Source organism: Filicampus tigris, chromosome 17 (assembly GCF_054856515.1).
Source record: "Filicampus tigris isolate MCC_2025a chromosome 17, RoL_Ftig_1.0, whole genome shotgun sequence".
Taxonomy (NCBI): Eukaryota; Metazoa; Chordata; class Actinopteri; order Syngnathiformes; family Syngnathidae; genus Filicampus; species Filicampus tigris.
In genome coordinates this window covers 4,938,028-4,961,556 of record NC_141233.1, presented here as the reverse complement: position 1 = coordinate 4,961,556, position 23,529 = coordinate 4,938,028, and the positions used below count along the sequence as shown (strand labels likewise).

Below are 23,529 nucleotides of genomic sequence, written 5' to 3'. Positions count from 1 at the left end.
TGCATCATCTCCTCCAATGTGACGAATAAACGACCCCACTAACAAGTAGCGTTTTCACCACGGAGGCGAACGAGGGGTCGCTAAGTGAAATGCAGAGTCTAGAATAGCAAAATAAGTGCTTAGGTGTACAGTAGACTTTTTACTGAAGCCTGACTAGAAACGTGTAAGGGTGGAGATCCAGCAGTTATGAACAGAAATGTTGTATTACAATCAGCATGTATCTAGACAAAAAATAAGGCGATTTTTACACTCACCATTACTGTTAGGACCAAAAGATTCAAATAATACCACGATATGTATTTCAAGCCATACCGCTAAGCCCCCAGTCTCTGTTTGAAGCAGTTAAGTCTAGCAAAAATATGGAAAAAATATTGACTTATGTACGAAGAACATGTACATTAGCACAAAATGTAAAAACATTTTGGGGTTAAAAATGATTTTTATACACACAATTGCAAATAAATGCATATTTATACTTGACGGCAAGTAGTACACTAATACTTGAGCCATATTTAAAAACTTGAAAAAGGACTGCCTCCCTCACAAAACCTCTTTAGTGTCCTTGCATTATTAGAGTAATAGCTTTTAATGTTTTTGATGGCATAATGGCATTTTGTGTCATGTTTGTAAATGTTACTGTACATTGTGACTATTGCACTGAAGCTCGATTTCAAGAAAATCGCAAATTAAAACGAAATCGCAATATCAGTCCGAAAAATCGCAATACAATTTTTTCCTAAAATCATTCAGCCCTATATTCAACTGAACAAGACACCCTCTCATCACCCCACCCACTGCACGGCTTTAAACCCTTCGCAAAACTATCATACGCCCGCCCACTTTCTTACGATCCAATGACAGCCTTATTTTATTATTAATATTTTCTTATTTGAATACAAAAGAAGAGCAAAAAATGTGAGGTCACTGAGTAATGTGGTAACACTTTTTACTCTGAAAATTCCACTAGAATGCACGATATGAAGCATAAAATAACAACAACAAAAATTGCCCCACACCCGCCGGCGTCCACCCACCCAAGTAGATTTCAAATCTGTGGGGAACACTGGGTGTCTGTCGAGTTTGAGGAATAGCATTTGGGACCAGCAACCTGAGGGGGTGGCCATAGTGGAAATTATCAGTGGAGTTCTGCAATCCCGATGGACCAAACGCTTGGATGGGCTATTCTGGTGAGCCATAATCCTCCCGGCTATGGCCCTGAATGATGGCTAATCTGTGGCCTAGGCTGCTGCATTCCATCACCTCACATCAGAACAGGACAAGCATGACGAGAGGACATACGTGTGCGGGGATACAGTTGAGAGGGGTGATTTGGAGGGGGGGGGGTTGACAGCAGCGTAACCTATAGTGCACCTCTCTCTTTACTTTCTCACATGAGAAGAATAATTAGGCCACAGTCACAGTGAAGATTCTGATGAGCCATTTCACAGTGACAAGTGATCAATGTGTCTGTGTATGAACAGTCGGTGGTGGTAGTAGTCGCCATGTTCTCGTTAATCTGTTTGAAATGTAGTTGTCTGACAACAAACACCGTGCATCCAGTGCCGCTCCAAGACAGCTGTCAGAGTTGTTTGCGGTCGCTGCCATTGCATTTACTGCCGATAAACACAAAGCGGTGCTGACAAGGACTATCAAGCAGCGGCACAGCACTTTAGCAAACATTGATATATTTTTTTATTTACTCACTAATCAAATTCAATCTTTATTGGTGCACAGTTGAAAATAAATTGTTTGAAATTGACATTAGCAATAAATATTCATGATCTGGTGTCTTGGTTTTCTCTGATCCAGCTGTACGCCTCAGTCCTGATGTGCCACTGTTTTTCTCTTCCCCCAAGGGTGATGTCCACATCTAAATTCCCACTGAAGGTCTCTGATGAGCGCATTCAGATGTATCGTGCCAGAAAAAGCCAGTACCTGGTTGCTGCCATCGCTGACGGAGATCACGAGCCTGAGATGGACCCCTATGCCTTTGAGGAAGGAGACGTGACATTCACATTTTCCAACAAAAAAGATAAGGCAGGCGGCGAGCGTGAGCCAGGCAAGAAACATAAGGTAAGGCTTGAGGGCTTGCTGGAACTAATGGATGTATTTGTCCTCTTCGTTAAAATGTCCCAAACCTTTTTCCTTTGTTTCTGTTGCTCTGGGAAAGAGCATCAGAAAAAAAAGTATAATGTGCAGCCACATCAATTTTATTTTGTTTTCTTCTATGCTTGTGCCATCGGCTAATTGCCGTACGGATTCACTCCGAACCATTATTGCAACTTCTTATCATAACAACTAGTTGTGTCTTTCTGTACAGTAAAGCATGACTTGACAGCATTTGAATCAATCAGGCCAGTTTGTCTTGGAACACAACAGACTCAACATTATCCTTAAAAACCTGCAAGTCACTCTTATCGAAACATGATTATCCTCGAGCCCAAGTGCTTTTGACGCGCATCTGGGTGAGGAAAGTCCATTGTTTTAATTAGAACTTCATTTAAATTGTGAACTTTACTTGTCCGGTCCCTCGCCAGGACAAATTGTTTTTTTATCTTTAGCAATTTCAGAGGTGACTGGTCAAATTGCAGGTATTCAAATTGATGCAATGCGAAAAGTTGGTTTGTTGCATTGAAAAAACTTTTTTTTAGCTTTGTCGAGCCTTTATGAAAGGTCAGAAGAGAAACCATCTCATCCGTGCTCACTTTGACAGGGGTGGACAAGAGGGCAAGGACCAAGAGAGCTAGAAAAATACCATCATCATCTCAAGGAATACTGCACTAAAAATAACTGGTTTCCTCATCCGCTTTCACTGCCTATGTCTATTGTAACAGGAAGCTGTTCAAAAATCCCTATTGTAAGGTGAGCCCCGGGGAACACCAATTGGTTGGCCTGTCCAGTTTTCCTTAAGTTTGTTTTTCCTATTTGATCTGGCCTCTGCCTCCTTCCCCTTTTAAACATAGAGTAATCCTCAGTGCTGCCTCTGCCAGACAAGGGCCACCTGTTATTGAACGGGAGAGACTGTCTGCGTGTGTGTGCGTGCTGCAGGCTTCGCAGACTGTAGTCTGAACACAACACAGAATCTGAATCAATGAACCATTAAACCTCAAATGCGTTCTTGTGTCGAATAGAGCAGACCCAAATTAAGTTCAAAGGCACCTTGAAATGGAGGGTCTCCAAATAACTCAACCACCTTGTAGGTGTGTTTGCTGATATTTATATCAATATTGCTAGTCAATTTGGTGAGCAGTGTTTGTGTTATTTCTTTGACTAATGCTAAATGCTATCTTGTTTGACAGTTCAACAAGTCAGTGCACTCACCAGATACAACACCTTCTTCGCTTACCATTATCCAACCTATGAAGCTGACGTGCTGAAGTGTTGTTTACCTCACGGTTCAACATCATATCATTGGAAACACGCTGCCAGAATCGCTCATCTTTTGTTCAGTCTGTCCGCAGCATAAGACTAATACTACGACTACATTTCTCATGATTCTGAGACACGGAAGCAAGAAGTCGTTCTTGTTGACCAAAACATGGACACCTGCTAACATTTAGATATGGTTGAGAATGAGAATGTGAATGTAATGGGAAAGAATTTGAATTCAAGATCACAAACTGAAAAGACAACATCCATACATAAGGTACGCATTATCGGATTACAAGTCTATCTCTGTCTACTTTTGAGAAAATTAAAGGTAATTTTGCGCACCTTGTGGTCTGAAAAATACGGTAAATTTATTGGACTTACAGCTGTGAATGTCATTATTGCTTTTCAATGTTTCTTTGCTCTTGTTGGAAGTCATGGAGTGTTCATTCTCCTTGCAAAAGAATCTATCTAGTAGTTTGTTTTTGTTCAGTGCAGCTGTGTTGATATGTACGAAGGGGCATTAGGGCCAAAAGGTCTTATTTTATGCAAAAAAAGATGGCATGTTACTGTTGGAATTCATTTTTTTTCCATGGAAAAAGCTTTTACGACATTAATCATATTGTTTCAAGAGAGAAGTTGTAATTTTTACTAGAGCAAAGTCATTATTTTGACGAGTTCCCACATGAACCATCAAAGCAACAGTCTGAGACAAGTACCAGCTGTCTCTCTGTAGATATCTGTTAAATATTAACTGCTGTTTCTGTTGTGCCAAAACGTTGACTATTTTATTGTTTGTGAAGTTCACATACTAAAGTGTAACGTAATAAGTTCTTCAACAGTCCTTATCTCAATGCATACTGTTTATGAAGTGATTATGATCGCGTTATTCAGAGTGAGATGAGATATTAAGAATTTTTGATCTAACATGTTTTTGTAAGATTTTTTTTAATGAACTTTTTAGTGGCCCTAAGACTCCTTACTCCATAAGTTTGGCGCTTGCAATTACCTGTCGAATAAAATGACATCACAATTTAGTAGGTTTTTTATGTGGAACACATTTAGAATCCAACCACAATCGTACATCAGTGGCATTGCATACATTAGTGAGAAACCGATGTATCTTTTTCAGGCCTGATAGCGCTACTGATTATTAGTAGTGAAAGGGGCCGATAACCAATATTTGGAGCTGATAATCATTTGCTGTAAAAGTGAAAATATTAGCGTCAAAATTTAAAAATGTAACTTTGTTGAAATGCCATTAAATTGTTAAAACACCTTTTCCAATTTTCAACATGTTGAAGGTTTTCTTTTCATTTTAAACAAAGAAAATAAAAGGCTTTGGTTTAAAATTCCAACAAAAAAGGTCAGGGAGCTTTCATTACCATGTCTTAAAGTGGAAGTCAACCCAGACATATTTTTTTCAAGAATATGTTCCCAGCAGGCCCACTAGTTGAAACACGGCATTCTGATTAATTTTGCGTTTGTGAAATACAAGTTAAGCAGCAAAATGCACTCGTTTTTAGCCATCTCTGGGGGCAGCCATTTTGTCTTCTGTCGCCTGAAAGTGACATCACAACTGCTCAGAACGACCAATCACGGTTGACCTGTTTTCTTAATCTGAGCCATGATTGGTCGTTGTGAAACGCAATATTTTTCAGAATGCCCTATTTCAACTAGTGGGCTTGCATAGAACATATTCTGGAAAAAAATGATTGTGTTGACTTCCTCTTTAAGCTACCCAAATGAAAAACTAAAAAAGTAAATGGCTCTCCAAAGTTTACTTTAGTAAATAGTTTTCTAAAAAACTGAAACTGAAAACTTTCACTTATTTGTTTTAATTCACACAAATAAAAAGGGCAGGCAATTCCGAGTATCAGCATAAAGTTAAGGTGAAAATTTTAATAAATACATAAATAAAAAGTACCCTGTTTTAAATTGATCTCTTAAGCGATATCTGTCTGAGTGGCGAATGCTTGTGAACGGAGCGAATTTGTTTTGTTTTTTGTCAGGGTTCTTAAAAGGTTGCAAAATGTGGCAAAGACTGGCATAGGCTGTGAAAAACTGTCTGAACATGGTCAAAATTTCTTTGCGACAAAAAAAATAACTGTTAGCAACAAGTAAAAACCATCTGTGAACATCTTTGCTACCTTTTACGAACCCTGACGAAAACCCCAAATTTGAGATACCAGCTTTATCGGTTTTGATTTGTTAAAAAAAAAAAAAAAAAAAAAAAAAGGCAGATGGCGATATTTGTCAAAACGCCAAATATTGGCGCCGATAATCGTCCGGCCTGATAATCGGTGTATCTCTGGCATTCATACGTTAAGTTGTGAGATGTCAACATGGCTGAGCAACAGACTGGGGTACAGCTGTGTACTCTGGGTTAAGAATAAAATGAAGTGATACAGCGGTAAAAAAGTTGATGAGGTTCATATAAGCATCCAGCCTTGGAGTTGCATTATGTTAAAGACACACCTTCCCCATGTGGGCATACTCAAGGTGCAAGGTTTAACAAATAGTGAAGAGCCTTGTGGCCCTGGTTGTACACTATTGTGGACTGGTTCTTAAAGGGAGACTGATTAAACCCTGTCTTACGCAGAGAAAAGCCTTGGAGCATAATGAAATCAATAGCTAGAACATAACATTCCTGTTCCCAGCAAGAACTGTTTAGAGTACACACACACAAGCACACACAAGCACATGCTATAAAGGCAAGCCCTCCTAGATATTGATGTCTGGGTGGGAGCCCAAGAGGCCATTCCTTGGATCTTGATTTCCCTCTGAATCTACACTGGAAATCCCATTTGCCACAGCAGGGGATAACTCACACCCATCCATCTACCCAGACCCCCCCATCCCCCATTAACTGTTTGTGCAGTGCTCCTATATTTTCATTCTTGCTATTATAGCATGTATTGTTGATCTAATTTTATTACAGTATGTATTGATTTGAAAAGAAAACCACTTGGTATATTAAATATGTTTTGCTATCTCTTGATGGCACGCTTTGTGTTTTTCGGATAACGGCCAACGATTTACTTTCATTATCATTTAGTTTATAACAAGCTCGAGAAGGACCTTTCAGATGTGGCAGTGGTTTCATATTACTATACAATAATACATGTGCAGTAACAGTAAGTAGTGTGTGTCATGTTTATGGTTTAATCAAACACTTAACTGTATTTTATTTCTTCTTGCTAACCTTTTCTGTTTGCACTTTCTAACAGGGTGAAGATGGAGGGTCGGGTACATCAGATGGTAAGGCTGATTTCTTTTTCGCTGAGTATCCTTCTTGTTTATTTGCATGACTTGGCTGCTGTTATACGGACACATAATCACCCAGGCGACCTCAGAATCTTTAAATAACACTGCATCTTGCTTTCCATTCACATCTGAGGAATGCAACTTGGCAGTGTTATTTGAGTATATTCACTCTTGTCTATACAAACTTTACTCATTCACAAGAAATACTTTTTTTTTTTGCATATTATTTTCAATTCAACCTCAGCTATAAAACAGCATAAATCATCACTTGGCAATATTTGGGTTTTCTTGTTTACATTTTGAACCTGGCTTTTTAATTCTTAAGTCTCAAATGTTTGCCTGCAGATCCTCAGCGGGCAGGCGCTAACAACCGCATAGCCTCCACAAGCCTGATCCATGAGACCGACCTGGTGGTTTCCATCAATGACCTTGACAACCTCTTCAACTCGGATGAAGACGAACTGGGGGTCTGTTAGACAATGTCCTTATTTGTAACCCTCAGATTTTGCGGAAGCCACAGTGAGCTTGGAAAATGCTTTTGTCTGGTACCGAGGTACTAAAATACTATTTTTCTCCTTGTCCACAGCCTGGTTCCAGACGGCCCGTAAATGGAACAGATGAAAAATTTGGCAACAAGGAACCAAAGCCATCCACTTTGGACCCAGTATCCTGCATTAGTAAGTATCTCTTCTCATGTTAATTGAGTGATGCTTGACCCACATATTTCAATGAAAGTTAATTGGAATAAGAAATTATATATATTATATATATTATATATTAACACATACAGTATGTACATATACTGTATATGATAATGTGGCACTCAAATATGATTAATACTCACCCTTGACTTACCACCTAATGGGTTAGTTGTCATGCTGTACATGCATTGTACTCTGATGTTTTAACGTGTTTTCAGTTTGAGCTTAGGGAACAAACCCAAAACTTTAAGGAATTATTATACTTTTGGTGTATTAATATGTTTTCTGCCTTAATTCACAAGTTGTCTTCTGTATGCCCTTTATTGCATTTAAAGAGGAAGTCAACGCAAACATTTTTTTTTTCAAGAATATGTTCTATGCAAGCCCACTAGTTGAAACAAGGCATTGTGATAAATATTGCGTTTGTGGAGTAAGTGTTAATGCACTCGTTTTTAGCCATCTCTGTGGGTGGCCATTTTGTCTTCTGTCGACTGAAAATGACATCACAACTGCTCACAACGACCAATCACGGCTCAGATGCAGAAAACAGGTCAGCCGTGATTGGTCGTTGTGAGCAGTTGTGATGTCATTTTCAGTCGACAGAAGAAAAAATGGCCGCCCCCTGGGATGGCTAAAAACGAGTGCATTTTGCTGCTTTACTTATATTCTACAAACGCAAAATTAATCAGAATGCCATGTTTCAACTAGTGGGCCTGCTGGGAACATATTCTTGAAAAAAATATATTTGGACTTCCACTTTCGGGCCTATACATGTTGCGCAGTAACAAATGAATGTGTACTCACTTTCAGAGCTGCGATTTCAGAATGCATAATTTCTTTAAATGAACAGCCCTAATTAGGGACTACTCGCCGTGTCATCTTGTAGATGTTTTTTTTTTTCCTCACGGTGTGACTGAGTACTTTAGTGTGATTGGTCAAGCATTTAAAGTGATTGTGATGAATCTGGAAATGGTGTCATGCTCCTTTTTTCCCGCTGAAGTGAATTTTTTTTAAATATTGCTAGCCGATCATTAGTTGTCGTTTGTGTATAGTCGGAACAAGCAAGCTGATAGCTTCCTAACCTCTGACTTTGTCTTTTTTTTAATGTGAGTGTGCCTCAGCCTTGTGCCACATGACACCTATTGCAGAACAGGGGTAGCCACAATGAAGACTTACTGTATGTTTTTTTGTTATTATGAAGCAGGTGCAGTATTTGGATAGGTAAACCCAGGGGTTATTTGCCTTTTATGAGTCCCTTAATGATTTTTCTATTTTACAATCCCTTTTACTGAGGTCTTTTTTATTGTTCTGCTGTACTCCAGCCTTGTTTATTCATTTGTTGCAGTGTTTTTTGAAGTCGTAATTCTTCCAACCTGTATTTTGCATTTGTCAGGTGATTATTGTCCGAGAGAGATGCTACAATAACAATAAGCCTAATACTATTTCCTATCGTCGCTGCCATGTGAAAAACATTTATCTCCATTTTTTTTTTTCATTTTCTTATTTTTACACTAACCATGTTTGCACGTTACACACATCGCATTAAAGTGAAAATTAAAAAAGTTTCCAAAATTGGAGATAAGCGTTTTTCACAGGACAGCGACGATATGCTAGAGCGCATGAGAACATAGCTAAAGTGAAGTGAACCTTCCATAAATTGAGGTATTTTATATTGGATGGTGACTGTACTGTGTTCACTCCATCCTCTCAGGCTCGGCAGACCTACACCAGATGTTTCCCACTCCTCCCTCCCTTGAGCAGCACATTATGGGCTACTCACCCATGAACATGTGTAGCAAAGAGTACGGCAGCATGGAGCCACCTCCTGGCATGACCACACTGGATGGAACCTCGTCTCTGGGGAGTCACTTCAAGATCGAGGTGGAGGAGAGTTTCTGTAGCCCAAAGCCTTCTGAGATCAAAGTGAGCATTCTGCAATTTCCTAAGTTCATTTTATGAGACTTCTTTGGAAACGACAATGGCTGAACTAATGAGACAAATTTACTGTTAGAGCCAGTGATGTCATTCATCTGAGGAAATGGTGAACTCTTGCAGCATTCCAGAATTCATAGTTAAGATAGTTAAGGACAAAATTAGATAGTGATAAAATACCTTCTAGATGTTGGGTTAGAATTCCATCTGTCTTATTTTCAGTCGTGTGCATTATTATACATATGCTGACTTGGGGCGAGAGGTAGGGTACAACCTGGACTGTTTTGCCAGCCAGTCGCAGTGCTCGTATATACAAAAAAAAAATTCACACCTGTGGACAGTTTTGGAATCTTCAGTTAACTTAACACGCATGTTTTTGGAATGTGGGAGGGTGCGGAAGTACCTAGAAAAAGCCACACAAGCAGAGAACATGCAGGCCACTTAGACCTCTTGACTGTAAGGCAGTACAGTGGCTACAATTTACAACGACTTTTGCCATCTAACTAAGAAAAATAAATAAGCTTTTTAACATGACATCTTTGGCCAATTATGTTAAATACAGTTCCACCATCCAGTTTCTATATTGCTTATCTTCATTATGGTCACGGGTGAGCTAGAGCTTTTCTCAGTTGACTTTGAGTGAGAGGCAAGACAGTGAAACAATTCAATGTCACTCAAAATATGGTGAGCAAATGAATTCCCGTGCTGCTCTGATTTCCTTTTTCTTTTCTAAAACACTGTATATGAAGTTGACTTCATCTGCAGGTCCAGTTAATATATTTATATTCTGTCTATTTTGCAGGATTATTCATTTGTGTACAAGCCAGAGCTTTGCCAGGCCTTTGTGGGCTGCTCCATGTTTGCGCCATTGAAGTCATTACCCAGCCATTGTCTCCCGCCCATTAAACTCCCAGAGGATTCCATCTATAGACCAAGCTGGACCATGGGCAGGGAGATGCTCAATCCCATGCCTGTCATGTCCGTCCTCAACAAAGACAGGTATAGTGCTTGTTTTTTTATTTCACATTTTGTGTTTTTAAGGCCCTATAGCAACACAACATGATTACGCAAGAAAGGACTCATTGTACGTTTTTTTTGTTTTTTTTTTGTTGAGTGTTTGTGTGGAAAAAGCATATTGGATGTTTACTAGCCCCCAGGTTTTCTTGGGATCATGCCATACTTGGATACATACCTGAATAGTTGCATACATACACAGAGAAAGTGGATTAGATTAGAACAGGGCTCACCAACTCCGGTCCTCGAGGGCACCTGTCCTGCAGGTTTTCAATCTCTCCCTGCTGTAACACACCTGTTAAAATGATCAGGATCGTTATCAGGCTTCTCAAGAGCTTGCTGATCATTTTAACAGGTGTGTTACAACAGGGAGAGATGGAAAACCTGCAAGACAGGTGCCCTCGAGGACCGGAGTTGATGACCCCTGGATTAGATTAATTTTAATGTAATTGACCTTGTCAGTCAATTGAGGAGCACTCGGCTATATTGTTATTCACATCTCACACTAATTAGCTTCCCAGTCCTCAAATGTGCAGTGATGTCTTTTTCATAGATCTAAAATGCGGACGTCACTTTAGTCACTGCTCATATTGACTCACTCAGCCAGTGAAGCATCTTTGTGACTCAAGCTGCTGCCATCTGTGCCCCGACAATTATCCCTGTTTCCAAATCACTTTCATCTTTTTCTCTTCTTCCACGCTGACTGATCCGAAATCGAGACCCGCACAGAATTTTTATAAATGCCACGGGGTGGCATTGAATGTTAATTGCTGATTTCTACCAAGCAGGGTGTGTTGTGTTGCTGTGCAATTTGCATTTGTTTAAGTTATCACTCATTTGGTCTCTCCCTGGGCAATTCTTTATGAAGACTGTTCAATTTCCCAAGCAGAGCAGCCTCGGGTCCAGCAAGGAACTTAGTAAAATGAAGCTCTGTTATGAAAAGGCGTTTATCACTGGAGAGGTTCTACAGGCTTGAAAACTAACAGCTTGGCATTTATGTAGTGTTTGTCACATATATCTGCATGTCTACATGCCAACATTTGAAAACCTCTGCATGTCCACTACATATTTAACACAAGTACCTACCTAAGTTGTTTTGTTCTGAACATGTTTTGCTGCTTGTAAACCAATACTGTGCTTACTTCTTATTGTGCCACCTGACAACGTATTGTTACGTAAATTAGTTCACTGTGTGTTGTTGGTAACCTTGAAACATTAAGTGTCGCTACCCCTGTAATGGGTTCTTACGCAGAGCTGTGCTGGGAGGGAAAAATGTTTGCTCTTGGAAGAACTTGGCCACCATCCAAATAATCATACCTAACAATCTTGTAACAATGTGTCGGTGCTGCCTTTGAGATCACGTCCTGTCATGAACGTGCCCTAGCTGCAGTAATGCTGGGACTTCCTCGCAATGGGCCGGTGCCAAGTGTTGTTGCTCGCATACAGCTGGGGAAAACAATGAGCTCCCTCACTCTCCAACTGTCTTCCTCACAGTTGGTCGCAGCCTAAAAATAAGACTTACCTCAGAGGGGTGCTTGAGGAAATGTTTATACAGTAGAACATCTCTCACAGAACGTATTTTGGGCCGGATTTATTATTATATATTTTTTATTTTTTGCAGCTTCCGTAATTCTCATCGTGTCCATTGCCGACGTCCATCGCTTACACCGATATAACATGGAAGCTAGTTTATAAAAGCACCATAGTCAGTGCTGCCAACTTTGTGATTGGGTGACTTTGACTTTCCCTTTCTCTGTCGCGACTATTTTTCAAAGCGACATGCGTGCTTTTGGAATGTGGGAGGAAGCTGGAGTATCTGGAGAAAGAGGAGAGCATGCAAACTTCACACAGGAATTAAAATTAATTCAAAATAATATTTTAGTGGTTGAGTGTTATTCTTTTATTCATTACTGACTTATCAGAAGGCCGAGTAAGCAGCTCGAATTAGTATAGAAAGATGACTTCAGTTGGAAATGTGTCATTCCTGAAAGGTATCATGTTGGCTCAAATGGAGGTTGCATTCAAGCACTTCATGAAGCCGGGTGGTATTTTTATGATGACAGATGGGCAAATAAACGTGTTCTGCTCTATATATAGTATAGGGATAGGGACCCTCCAAAAATGCTGATACACATTCAATATGCATTTTCCAAAAGGGGGGGGGGGTTAGTGTGGTGGTGGTGGTGGTGGTGGGGGGGGGTAGTATTGAATATTGGGGGAAAAAATAGAAGAAGAAAAAATCCTTGAATGTGCAAATCTGCAGGTGCTGAACCATAAGTATTCAGGGGACCACTAAAATATACTGTATTGGCAGCATTAACTTTGATTACTTTGAAATCTCCCGCTTTCTGAAAAACAAACTGCGTTTCAACTTTGATAGAGAACTAAATTTGCTGCTGAACTAATTGCTGTCTTTTTTTTATGTGTTCTTTTCTCTCAGTAATATCCCAAGTGTGGGCAGCACTCTGGACCAGGACTACAACCAGACCTACACCCCGCAAACTCACACACCCTTCATGTCCAACAGCGCTCCGCCAAGTAACAGCGGCACTGGCATCCTGCCTTCTCCCGCCACCCCACGTTTTTCAGCCCCTACCCCACGTACGCCACGCACTCCACGCACGCCTCGAGGTCCTTCCAGCGTCCAGGGCTCACTCAAGTACGAGAACTCGGACCTGTACTCACCAGCCTCCACCCCGTCTACCTGCCGACCGCTCAACTCGGTGGAGCCTGCCACCGTTCCTTCCATCCCAGAGGCTCATAGCCTCTATGTCACTCTCATTCTCTCCGAGTCAGTCATGAACCTCTTCAAGGACTGCAACTTTGACAGCTGCTGCATCTGCGTTTGTAACATGAACATCAAAGGAGCAGACGTCGGCGTGTACCTCAGCGACCCCATCAGCGAGGCCCAGGAAGCCTGCAGCTGTGGTTTCAGCGCTGTGGTCAACAGGCGCTACGGCAATGGCTCAGGCCTTTTTCTGGAGGACGAGCTGGATATCATCGGCCGTGGCTCGGACGTCAGTCGCGAGGCAGAAAGGCGTTTTGAGGAGCTACGGCTCTCCTCACTGGATCGAACCGGTGTTGGGAAGGGGGACCGTGTCCCGGATGAACTGATTCTGCTACTGCAGGACCAGTGCACCAACCCTTTTTCACCGATTTCAGGCCTGGATGACGTAGCGACGCGTGGAGGGAAGGGTGGCCCTGTGCCGCCCTGTGTTAGGGTGGAGGAGAGAGATTTCCACAGCGACTGCTACATGGCCCTGGAGCACGGCAGGCAGTTTATGGACAACATGTCAGGTGGGAAGGTGGACGAGGCGCTGGTCAAAAGCACTTGTCTACACCACTGGTCCAAACAAAATGGTAAGACAAGAATGATAATACAGCAACTCATACATACTGTACTTTAATTTTCTATCCAATTGAATACTTGTCCCGTCTTTTCATAGTTATTGCCTTTATTCCTCTGTTCTCCAGCAGTGGATGTGAGTGCGCTGTGCTCTCAGGACGTGCTCCGAGTTTTGATGTCCCTTCAGCCTGTGCTCCAAGATGCCATCCAGAAGAAAAGGACTGTGCGTTCCTGGGGTGTTCAGGGCCCACTCACCTGGCAGCAGTTTCACAAGATGGCTGGACGGGGCTCATATGGTAAATCGATCAATGCGATGATGATTTACTACCTGGAAACAGTATGCAGAAGTTATACTAGGTCTACTATTTTGAAACTTGGCTCTTCCGCCCAAATTGGGCGACTGTCAGTTATTGAAAGCAATGTGCTGCATGTTCAATTTATGTAAGGAAGAAATGACGTGACGTTTATGCCAATTTTGTAATCGTGGAGTGTAATAATCGTAATTGTAATTGAATTTCGATTAATTGCACGGCCTTCCTTCAAGTGCTGCAAAATAAAACATTCCTCTTAACCCACCTATCACCAATACGCAAGGCTATTGTATAGTACTACGGTACTATACCATACCTTACTATAAAGGAAGTCTTAAAAACCAACAACAGTCACCTCGTTGACACTTTGTTGTACTGGGAGACTTTATGCAAATTGCACTAGAGTGTGCACACGTCACATCATCTTGTGTGACATAAATACGAATAATAAATTATCAGGGATTTAAAAAAGAGAGAAAGCAACTAAATTGCCACGTTTTAATCGTCTGTTTTTTTTTTCTCTTTGTGTGATCCGCTGTCCTCTTCTGTTTTGCTCTCGCAGGCACAGATGAGTCCCCTGAGCCACTGCCCATCCCCACCTTCCTTGTGGGTTACGAGTATGACTTTGTGGTGCTGTCTCCCTTTGGTTTACCCTACTGGGAGAAGCTTTTGCTGGATCCCTTCGGCACCCAGCGGGACGTCGGGTATTTGGTGGTGTGTCCAGACAACGAGGCTCTGCTCAGCGGTGCAAAGAGCCTCTTCAGGGACCTCACAGCTGTTTATGAGGTAGCCAAAGATTAAATGCTTCAGTGTTTGCACCGGATGTTTATTTACGTGTTCCGTCACTGGTTTAGCTCTCCTGCGGCTATAAAATATATACTGCCCCGTCTCCAGAATGCCACGCCCTATTTTAGCTGAATCACTATGCTAATGAAATGCCACAACTGTTATTTTTTCCATGTTGTTTTTCACCAAGATCCTGTGTTGATGATAATGGACTGCTGTTCAGTTTTTTTCCAGTACATCGCACAATCGCTGTAATTATTAATGTAGTTAAATTCTGGACTTGGAAACCCATCGATGTAAACTTAAGCTCATTTAAGATTGTCATACAACTTTTGGTGTAAATTCGAAGTCTGTCCTTATTTTGCCACCCACTGCGGAGTGTGGTAGTAGGGTGCGGAAAAAAACTGGTTGCATTACAAAATCAGAACACGACACGTATAATTGATTTTACTTTGTCTACAACATCCTGGAAAGTTTTAGCATTTTTTACGCAAGTTGTTTGCTTTGCTTGATTTACACTGCAATTTCCCCCCAGATGAATAATGCCTTCTCATTCTTCTTACCGCTGGCCAATACATTTGACTGTTATCAGAACCAGGATTAGAATATTAGAAGCTACTCTACTACTATTGATCCGTGCACATACAAAACATATAGTATATTATACCTTTTTCGGCTAAGATCACGTGCAGCCTCCTTGACCTAGTGAAGATGTTACATATTTGAAGAATGATAGTCAAGCTCTCATTCCACATGACCAACACGTCACACCATGCTGCACACTCAGTGACAGCACTTTTTAGCTGTTGAGCAACAGGGTGTGTCACCCACAGGTGCCAGAAGGAGCAGTAGTGATGATGATGATCCTGCCTCCTTACTGCAATCAGGGTTTATAGTTTAATGTGGCTCCCAATGGACTACTAGAAGACAATCCGACTTACATTATTAATATCTGTGCGCTGATCATTGTGCAGTATTTATGTTATGTGTACAGAATTTCTCAGTTTTCAACATTGGATGTATGCACATGTTTGGCCTGATTTCCTTGTAATAGTTTGACTTCAAATAGATTTTTCGTTGTCTTGCTAATCTTGCTAATGTGGAATCCTCACTGTGGTGTTAATAAAAGGTCTTATCTTATACTTTCTTTCCTCAGTCGTGTCGACTTGGCCAACATCGGCCCATATCCAAAGGCTACCCTGATGGAATAGTCCTTGTCGGTGGCAGTGGAGCTAAAAGCCTTGTGGACCAGCCAGTGAGCGACTGGTTCCTCAAGGCTGCAAGCAGCAACAACGACGCCTTCACTAAGCTCAAACTCTATGCACAAGTGTGCCGCCACAACCTTGGTAAGGGTATAGCCTTATGTTCTGCATCCGTTACTCAGTCCTTGGCTTCGTCTGCTCTTTATTCTTTATTCTGACATTTCCACTCTTGACCCCTCTCACTTGTTGGAGCAAAAAGGCAATCGAAAGAGCCTCTGCGAATTGAAAATGTGCATGAAAAATGTGAAAGCAGTGTGTTCAGTGCAGGCACTTTTATTCACTCAAGTGTTATTCATCCAGTAATGTATCGATCTTTCTCTTTTTAGCTCCATACCTCGCATCACAACTGTTGGATAGTTCTCTCCTCATGCAACCAAGTCCCCCGTCGTTATCCAACCAGCCATCATCTACGCCCCTTACGGGGTCCGCCTCCAGCTCTGTTGGCCAGCAGGGTGCAATGCACGGCTCCTCGGTCCCCAACAGCAACAACGGCTCTGTATCATCCAACAGCCTGGTGACATCATCTGGACAGCCTAACGGCGGGATGCAGTCTGCCAAAGCAAGCTCCTTTACCCCCTTTGGAGCCATGGGCAGCCAAAGCCAGGGGGGTGGCCCACAGAGCGGACAGGCGGGTCAGCAGGCCGGAACCCAGAATACGAGCACCTCAGGGGACAACTCAAACAGCCAAACTCCCCCAGAGCCCCCAGAAAGGTATGGCATGCCGCACTGGCATGCTTGGCATCAGCTCATAAAAGCTGATCTTATTTCACTGGTTCTCCTACAAAGATCTTGACAGAAATAATGAAATACTAGACTTGTATAGTGAAATGAATTTGTGTGCTGCCCACAGCACTTTGGAACGTGACAAGGTTGGCGTACCCACTGATGGCGACTCCCACGCCATCACCTATCCACCGGCCATCGTTGTTTACATTGTGGACCCTTTCAGCTATGAGGATTCTGAAGGCAGCCCGGGCCCAGTGCCAGCCCACTCCAGTGTGTGGACGCTTGGTTTGTTACGCTGCTACCTTGAGATGCTTCAGCTGCTTCCCGCACATATCCGCAATTCCATTTTTGTACAGGTGCGTCAACTTTCTGATCATCTTGTGTGATAAATGAATTCTCTACTCAAAAACAGTGCATCAGAAATACTCATTATTACATTTTTCAACAATCTGTTGTTGAAACAATCAGTGCGGTACTTTGCATTAAAAAATGTAATATTTTAAAGAACACTCAGGGTGCAGGATGATTTGTCTTCACATTCTATATTGGCCTTATTTTTACAGTGATTCAATTAATGAATCACTCACAGTGAATCTGAACTGTAATCCGCCGCGAACCAATTTCCAAGGTATCATCAGCCCGTTTCCACACAGATTGTTTTCAAACTGATGTCTGTCAAGCTTTGGGTTAAAACAAGATCTATGTTCACATAGATCAGCATTTAAGAAGAATCTGGCCACATGAAAATGCATTTTTAGAGCTCAAGCACATTTTTGACAATCAGAAGCCTGAAAAAGCAACTTCATCTCAGTTGGTCACGCATTGAATCATAAGTTAACCTTTCTGTTGATTATAATGCTAAATGCCTATTTTTGATATTAAATTATAAAGTATTGTACATATGCCCGCTGACATAAAATATTTGTTTCTGATCTTCCAGATTGTCCCTTGCCAGTACCTGCTTCAGCCTGTGAGAGGTGAAGAACGCCACATCTACGTTCAGCACCTTAAATCTTTAGCCTTCTCCGTCTTTGCTCAGTGCAGACGGCCTCTGCCCATTTCCACCAACGTCAAGTCACTGACGGGCTTTGGCCCGGGCTTAGCCATCGACACAGCACTTAAAAGCTCAGAGGTAAAATACATATCTTTTCAGCAGTTTCTTTTACATATTTCACTGTACTATTATTCTAATTAGCATAGCTGGGCACTTGACCATTTTTTGCCGGTCCGGCCGCGACCCTCCACCCTTGACTTGGGTACCCTTCCGGCCGCATATTCATAAACATTGTCGGCCCCCGCCCCGTTCCGCCCCCTGACCCCCCCGAAAAAAAAAAAAAAAAAAAAAAAAACGTCCGCGATTGACGTCGCTGCTGGAGAGACGCTAACGGCAGAGGCTTTTTAGGGATCATTAGCTGACTAATTTACTATTCAAACCCGCTGAGGAAACGCTTTAAACACGCTTCAAAATGCGCCACATAGTACTGTTGCGTCTCCCAATGATACGCCATCAGTCGTAGTTCAATGAACGCGTTTTTATTAATTCAACCGGCTACTGTGGGCCGTAGCCGACGCCAACACAAGTACAACAACCATTCAATCCACCCAGTCACACACTCTCTCTCCTTAGTCCTCCGCTCCTCCGCAAGCCGCGCGACGCATTCAACAGGCTCCGAAACAACATAACTCAACAACATAAATGCCACAATCCCTATAACAGCAGTTGTCGCTCGCGCCGACGCAGGAGTAAAAAGAAGCCTAAAAATAAGCCTTTCACCAAGTAGGCTGAGATTAATTTTGGCCACCTCGCAAGCACGTCACACGCACGAGAGCCGATAGTGGGCCGGACTAAAATACACCTCCGGCCATGCTTAGCTAAGCTATTTTTTAAAATCCCCCCCCCAGACGAAATGGGCATCCGGCCGGGCTGGAGGGTCCGACCGGTCCGGCCCAGGGACGGACTGCCCAGCGCTGCTAATTAGTATTGCAAACAAAGTTATCTTACTGTCATGATAGATGATACCGGCGAGTGGATTGAGACTAACTTTATGGCCGCGATAGTGTTGTTGTTATTGTTCTTTTCATTTCTCTGGAGACATGACATGACCTAAAAAGATCCTTTCACCCAAGCCATGTGCAGCGTCTGGTACAAAAAAAAAAAAAACTTTGAGCTCAACATCATTTTTATTTGTTGGAACAAGACAGAGGGAACTTTTACCCTTCTGCTACTCCAAAGTTTTTTTCCCATTATCTGCTTGGCTAGCTTCACAAGGACTCCTAAATGGGGTCTTGATTCCAGCTTTAAACAAAGGAGCACTTTAATTCAGGCTCCAATTTGGCCGACTTCCGTCCTTGTAGCCACTGCTACGTTTTCCTTTTAATACACTTGCAAAGCTTGAGCTGCCTTGCTTGAAAAAGTACGACATAAATGGGATGGTGTGACCATTTTGTCTGCCAGTTGAGCAAATATCCTCAAGTTCACCGATTAAATGTGTTGGGTTTGTGCAGAGACCGGAGTGTGTGCGTCTGTACACGCCTCCGTTCATCCTTGCACCAGTTAAGGACAAGCAGACCGAGCTCGGGGAGACGTTCGGGGAGGCGTCACAGAAATACAACGTGCTGTTTGTGGGGTACTGTCTCTCCCATGACCAGCGCTGGCTCCTTGCCACATGCACTGACCAGTATGGGGAACTCCTGGAGACCTGCATCATCAACATCGATGTGCCCAACAGGTAGAACCGAGTATAACCTTCATATTCTTTCCAAACCCCCATCCCCTGCTTCTGTTGTTGCCTACTGTCAAATTGCCACTTTGATATAAATACTGTGACTTTCCCCATCAATTACATCAAAGTAGTTGTCAAAGTAGGCTTTTTTTCCTGAGGTATAGGGCACAGAGCTATCAGTCAAGCTTACTGGACATATTCCTGTGAAGTATGAGTTTTGACTAAAACTGCTGTTTTTGTACTCTTGTTTGACACATTTATGAACACTGAAAAATGACTCCATGCATCTCTTGGTGCATTGCTCAGGGCCAGGAGGAAAAAGGGCTCTGTTCGGCGCCTTGGCCTACAAAAGCTATGGGATTGGTGTTTGGGACTAGTACAAATGACATCAGTGCCCTGGAGAGTGGTAATTGGACGGCTGGGCAGGATGGGACACGGAGAGTTGAAAGGTAAGAATGTTAATGTCCCGGCCAAATTCAATACTGTTTATTATTCTTCATTCGACACTGATGTGCTCCTTTCTTAATGTGTCAGACTGGAGTATATTGCTGAGCAGAAGAAACCTTCAGTCACTGAGTCGCCGTCTGAAGGAAATGTGTCGAATGTGTGGCATCTCCTCCTCGGATACTCCCAGCATCCTTAGTGTGTGCTTGGTTGCCATGGAGCCCCAGGGCTCCTTCATCATAATGCCAGGTACATGCAAGACGGAGACTATGAATTCACTTGCGATATCCGTTTCAGTGTGTACTGATCTTCCGAGTCGTCTTCTAGAGCCATGTCTCGTGTGTTTTGGTGTATGTGCGCGTGTGTGTCTGGCGTAATGGATGGCAGCAGCACATCACAATGCTTGTCACCTCGTAGTCCAGAACAGATTGATGGCAGGGAAGATGGTGTACCTTTTTGCTCATAAAAGCACTATCTCTCAGATGCCCATTGATCTCAATGCTGTGTGATGGAGAGCTCGATCAATGGGTTTATTTTGGGAAACAAGTGAGTGGGGGATTGTCAGTGCATCATACCGGGATTGTGTGATTGAGTATTGTTGGAATGAAGATGCCTACTTTTTAAAAATCCCTTTAAGATAAAATACATCTGTCCAAATCTACGATCTCTCATACGTAAGTTAAACGCCAAGATGCAGTCATTGGAAATCAATGTTGTCCATATTAAATGTCTCTGATTTATTATTCAATACACCACCCTGGATTTATTTTTGTGCAATCTTTCATTGTTAGAAAAAGGTATTTTATTTTGGCATTCTGACAATAATGAAAGGCTTGCCATAAAGCTGCATAAAGAACTCAGTTACAAAGCGTATACTATATTAGCTACATAATTTGAAATAATCAAAAAAAAAAATCTAAGAATTGTGAGCTAGTTGATGGTCATGTTTAATCTTGTTTTATCCCTTTACTGTAAAATAAAAGTAATACATCCTAGTAAGGAGTAAGTGACAAAGTTTTTTTCCCCTGCCTGATTACAGATGATATTTATTTTTGTTTATCACACTAATACGTGTCAGTATTTCAATTTGAATATAAAATGCATTTTCTAAATTAGGATTCTATTTAATAAGTTGAAACAAAATGGGAGCTTGCCCGACTCATAGTTCAGAGGTCGTGGGTTCAAATCCGGGCTCCATCCATCCTGTGTGCTGTTTGCATGTTCTCCCGTACCTGCGTGGGTTTTCCTCCTACATTCCAAAAACATATATGCCAGATGAGAGATGAGTATGATATTTTACTCCTCAAAAAGGACAAGACTAGAAACTTCAACCACAATGTTGCAGTTGTTTTGAAATGAATGCCCGTCTTAATATTGTTAGTCCAAACACAGCATTATTATCTTGGCAGTTGGTCGACTGACAAAGTAGAGGTGCCTGCTGGGGCATTTTCACATCTGAATACTGAAGATAGATTGACAGACAGACTTTAATTGTGATTAATTATTTCCACCTCCTGTTATTAATCCCTTGAGGGAAATTGACGTATCATATAGTCACACAGTATAAACGTTTGTATATACAGTATTTAAATACATTATCTGCAAGCAATTTACCTGTAATATTGAATTTAAAAATTCTTACATGGTTTTATTCTGTTGTCCTGCCGCTCTGTTTATGAACCACTCTCTTTCTCTCTCTCCCATTAGACTCTGTATCGACAGGCTCAGTGTTTGGCCGCAGCACCACCCTGAACATGCAGACGCCACAGCTGAACACGCCCCAGGACACCTCCTGCACGCACATCTTAGTCTTCCCCACTTCTGCCTTTGTCCAAGTGGCCAGCTCGAATTACACCAACATCGACACCAACATCGACATTCTTAATGCTACCACAGGTCAGATGCACTTTGCTGTTCTCCGGAATTCACCTTTGAATTACACTTTTGTATCTGTTAGTATTTTTTTACACACTGTGTACTGCACATTCAGGCATGTTCTATTAACATAGAATTCAAACTGAGAAAAAAGCAGGACCTAACTTTTCCTCTTTTCTACTCAGATGGATCTGACGGTATGGGCATCTTTGATCTTCTGGACCCAGAGAATGAATTGGTGGATCCCGACATCATCAACATCTCACCCAACACGTCACCAGTGCATTCCCCAGGATCCCATTATCACCATGGAGGTGATGACAGTAAGGTAAGACTCTTGGGCCTTTCTTGCTATCTTAAATTTTAGATGTCTGAGTTCCGTTCCTATGACAGCAACGTAACACAAATTTGTGCTTTAGTCAGCATGTGCTGTAGTAGCGCATTAGTAAAGTCAAAATTACAATACAGTGTTACTCCGCTATGTGCGTGGTTTAGGGATGAAATACCAAAATGGCGCAAGTAATTGACTTACCTTGCCCGCAAGCTGAATTCTCATGGTATTTGTGAGTTCACAAAACCCCAAGAATCCTTCTTGTCCCAAGCCTGTTGATTTCCCCAGGGACAATCACAAAGCAACAGTGGGTCAGGGGGCGGGATGCGGGCAGCTGTGACGAAAACTTTTCTCGGTTTACAATCGGCTTGATTTAAAAAAAAAAAAAAAATCAGCGTCATTATTTAAGACCATTTTTCTGTTGACTTCTCAAAATCAACATTTTTGACCAAACTATCTATTTTTGTCAATAAATCAAAACTAAGCTCCGCGACATATGCCTGATTTTGCATCTCAAGGACCACTTTTAACATCAGATTTATTTCATTAACTTGCACACGGTCCATGAAGTTATCCATAAAACTAACTTTAAATATGTTAATTTTTCAGGGCCAGAGTGCAGACCGCATGGAGTCTCGTGAGGAGGTGCCAAACCTCCTTCAGCAACCCCTCGCTCTCGGCTACTTTGTGTCCACGGCCAAAGCTGGCCCACTGCCTGACTGGTTCTGGTCAGCCTGTCCGCAGGCTCAGAACCAGTGTCCACTCTTCCTCAAGGTACTGAGGCTCTGCACTCCCACACAATATCACTTGAGTTAGTTTTCCCTAAAGGAATGGTTGAAAATGTGTGCCGCTCGCATTACAATAATAAACCTGTAAGAAATACACTCACTGGGCACAGCGGTTTAATATCCAACTGAAGAAATGTGTCACAAATTCTACCTTAACATAGATAATGTTCATTTTTAATAGGCTCAGAAAGGTATTCATTTCAGATTCCGGTTACTTTATTATTATACACCTAAATGTGGAGTCAAAAAAAGTCTAATTATTTGCATCCATTATACACATAAACATGCGAAAATGTTAGATAAGTAAAGTAAAATGAGACATAAATCTTAAAATCATTATTATGGCAGTAAATACATAAAATGGTCATCAGAAAGATTTTACTCATCAGTGTGATTGTAGCCAGTACAAAACTGTTTTTGTTTTTTTTAAAACAACACTTTGGTTAAATAAGCTTTTTATTGGTTAGGATAGGATAGTGCAGGGGTGGGCAATTCCGGCCCTCGAGGGCGGGTATCCTGCATCTTTTCTGTCACCCTGGTGCAACCCACCTGATTCAAATGATCAGGATCGTTATCCAGCTTCTGCAGACCTTGCTGATTATATGATCATTTGAATCAGGTGTGTTCCAGCAGTGAGAGATGGAAAACCGGCAG

At 41.9% G+C, this 23,529-nt stretch overlaps 1 protein-coding gene across 1 annotated transcript in view; it reads left to right on the top strand.

The window, feature by feature from the left end:
• The window catches only part of med13a (mediator complex subunit 13a), an 85,027-nt gene that overhangs the window by 59,492 nt on the left and 2,006 nt on the right, over positions 1–23,529 (top strand). The window contains exons 10-28 of the mRNA XM_086012713.1: positions 1,857–2,073; positions 6,600–6,630; positions 6,982–7,103; positions 7,223–7,313; positions 9,049–9,260; positions 10,072–10,268; positions 12,724–13,643; positions 13,758–13,925; positions 14,503–14,726; positions 15,883–16,072; positions 16,315–16,699; positions 16,839–17,070; positions 17,655–17,846; positions 19,220–19,443; positions 19,744–19,886; positions 19,972–20,130; positions 21,589–21,777; positions 21,942–22,084; positions 22,697–22,861. Of these exons, the coding sequence (XP_085868839.1) occupies positions 1,857–2,073; positions 6,600–6,630; positions 6,982–7,103; positions 7,223–7,313; positions 9,049–9,260; positions 10,072–10,268; positions 12,724–13,643; positions 13,758–13,925; positions 14,503–14,726; positions 15,883–16,072; positions 16,315–16,699; positions 16,839–17,070; positions 17,655–17,846; positions 19,220–19,443; positions 19,744–19,886; positions 19,972–20,130; positions 21,589–21,777; positions 21,942–22,084; positions 22,697–22,861 (4,204 nt within the window). The remainder of the gene's footprint in view (positions 1–1,856; positions 2,074–6,599; positions 6,631–6,981; positions 7,104–7,222; positions 7,314–9,048; positions 9,261–10,071; positions 10,269–12,723; positions 13,644–13,757; positions 13,926–14,502; positions 14,727–15,882; positions 16,073–16,314; positions 16,700–16,838; positions 17,071–17,654; positions 17,847–19,219; positions 19,444–19,743; positions 19,887–19,971; positions 20,131–21,588; positions 21,778–21,941; positions 22,085–22,696; positions 22,862–23,529) is intronic.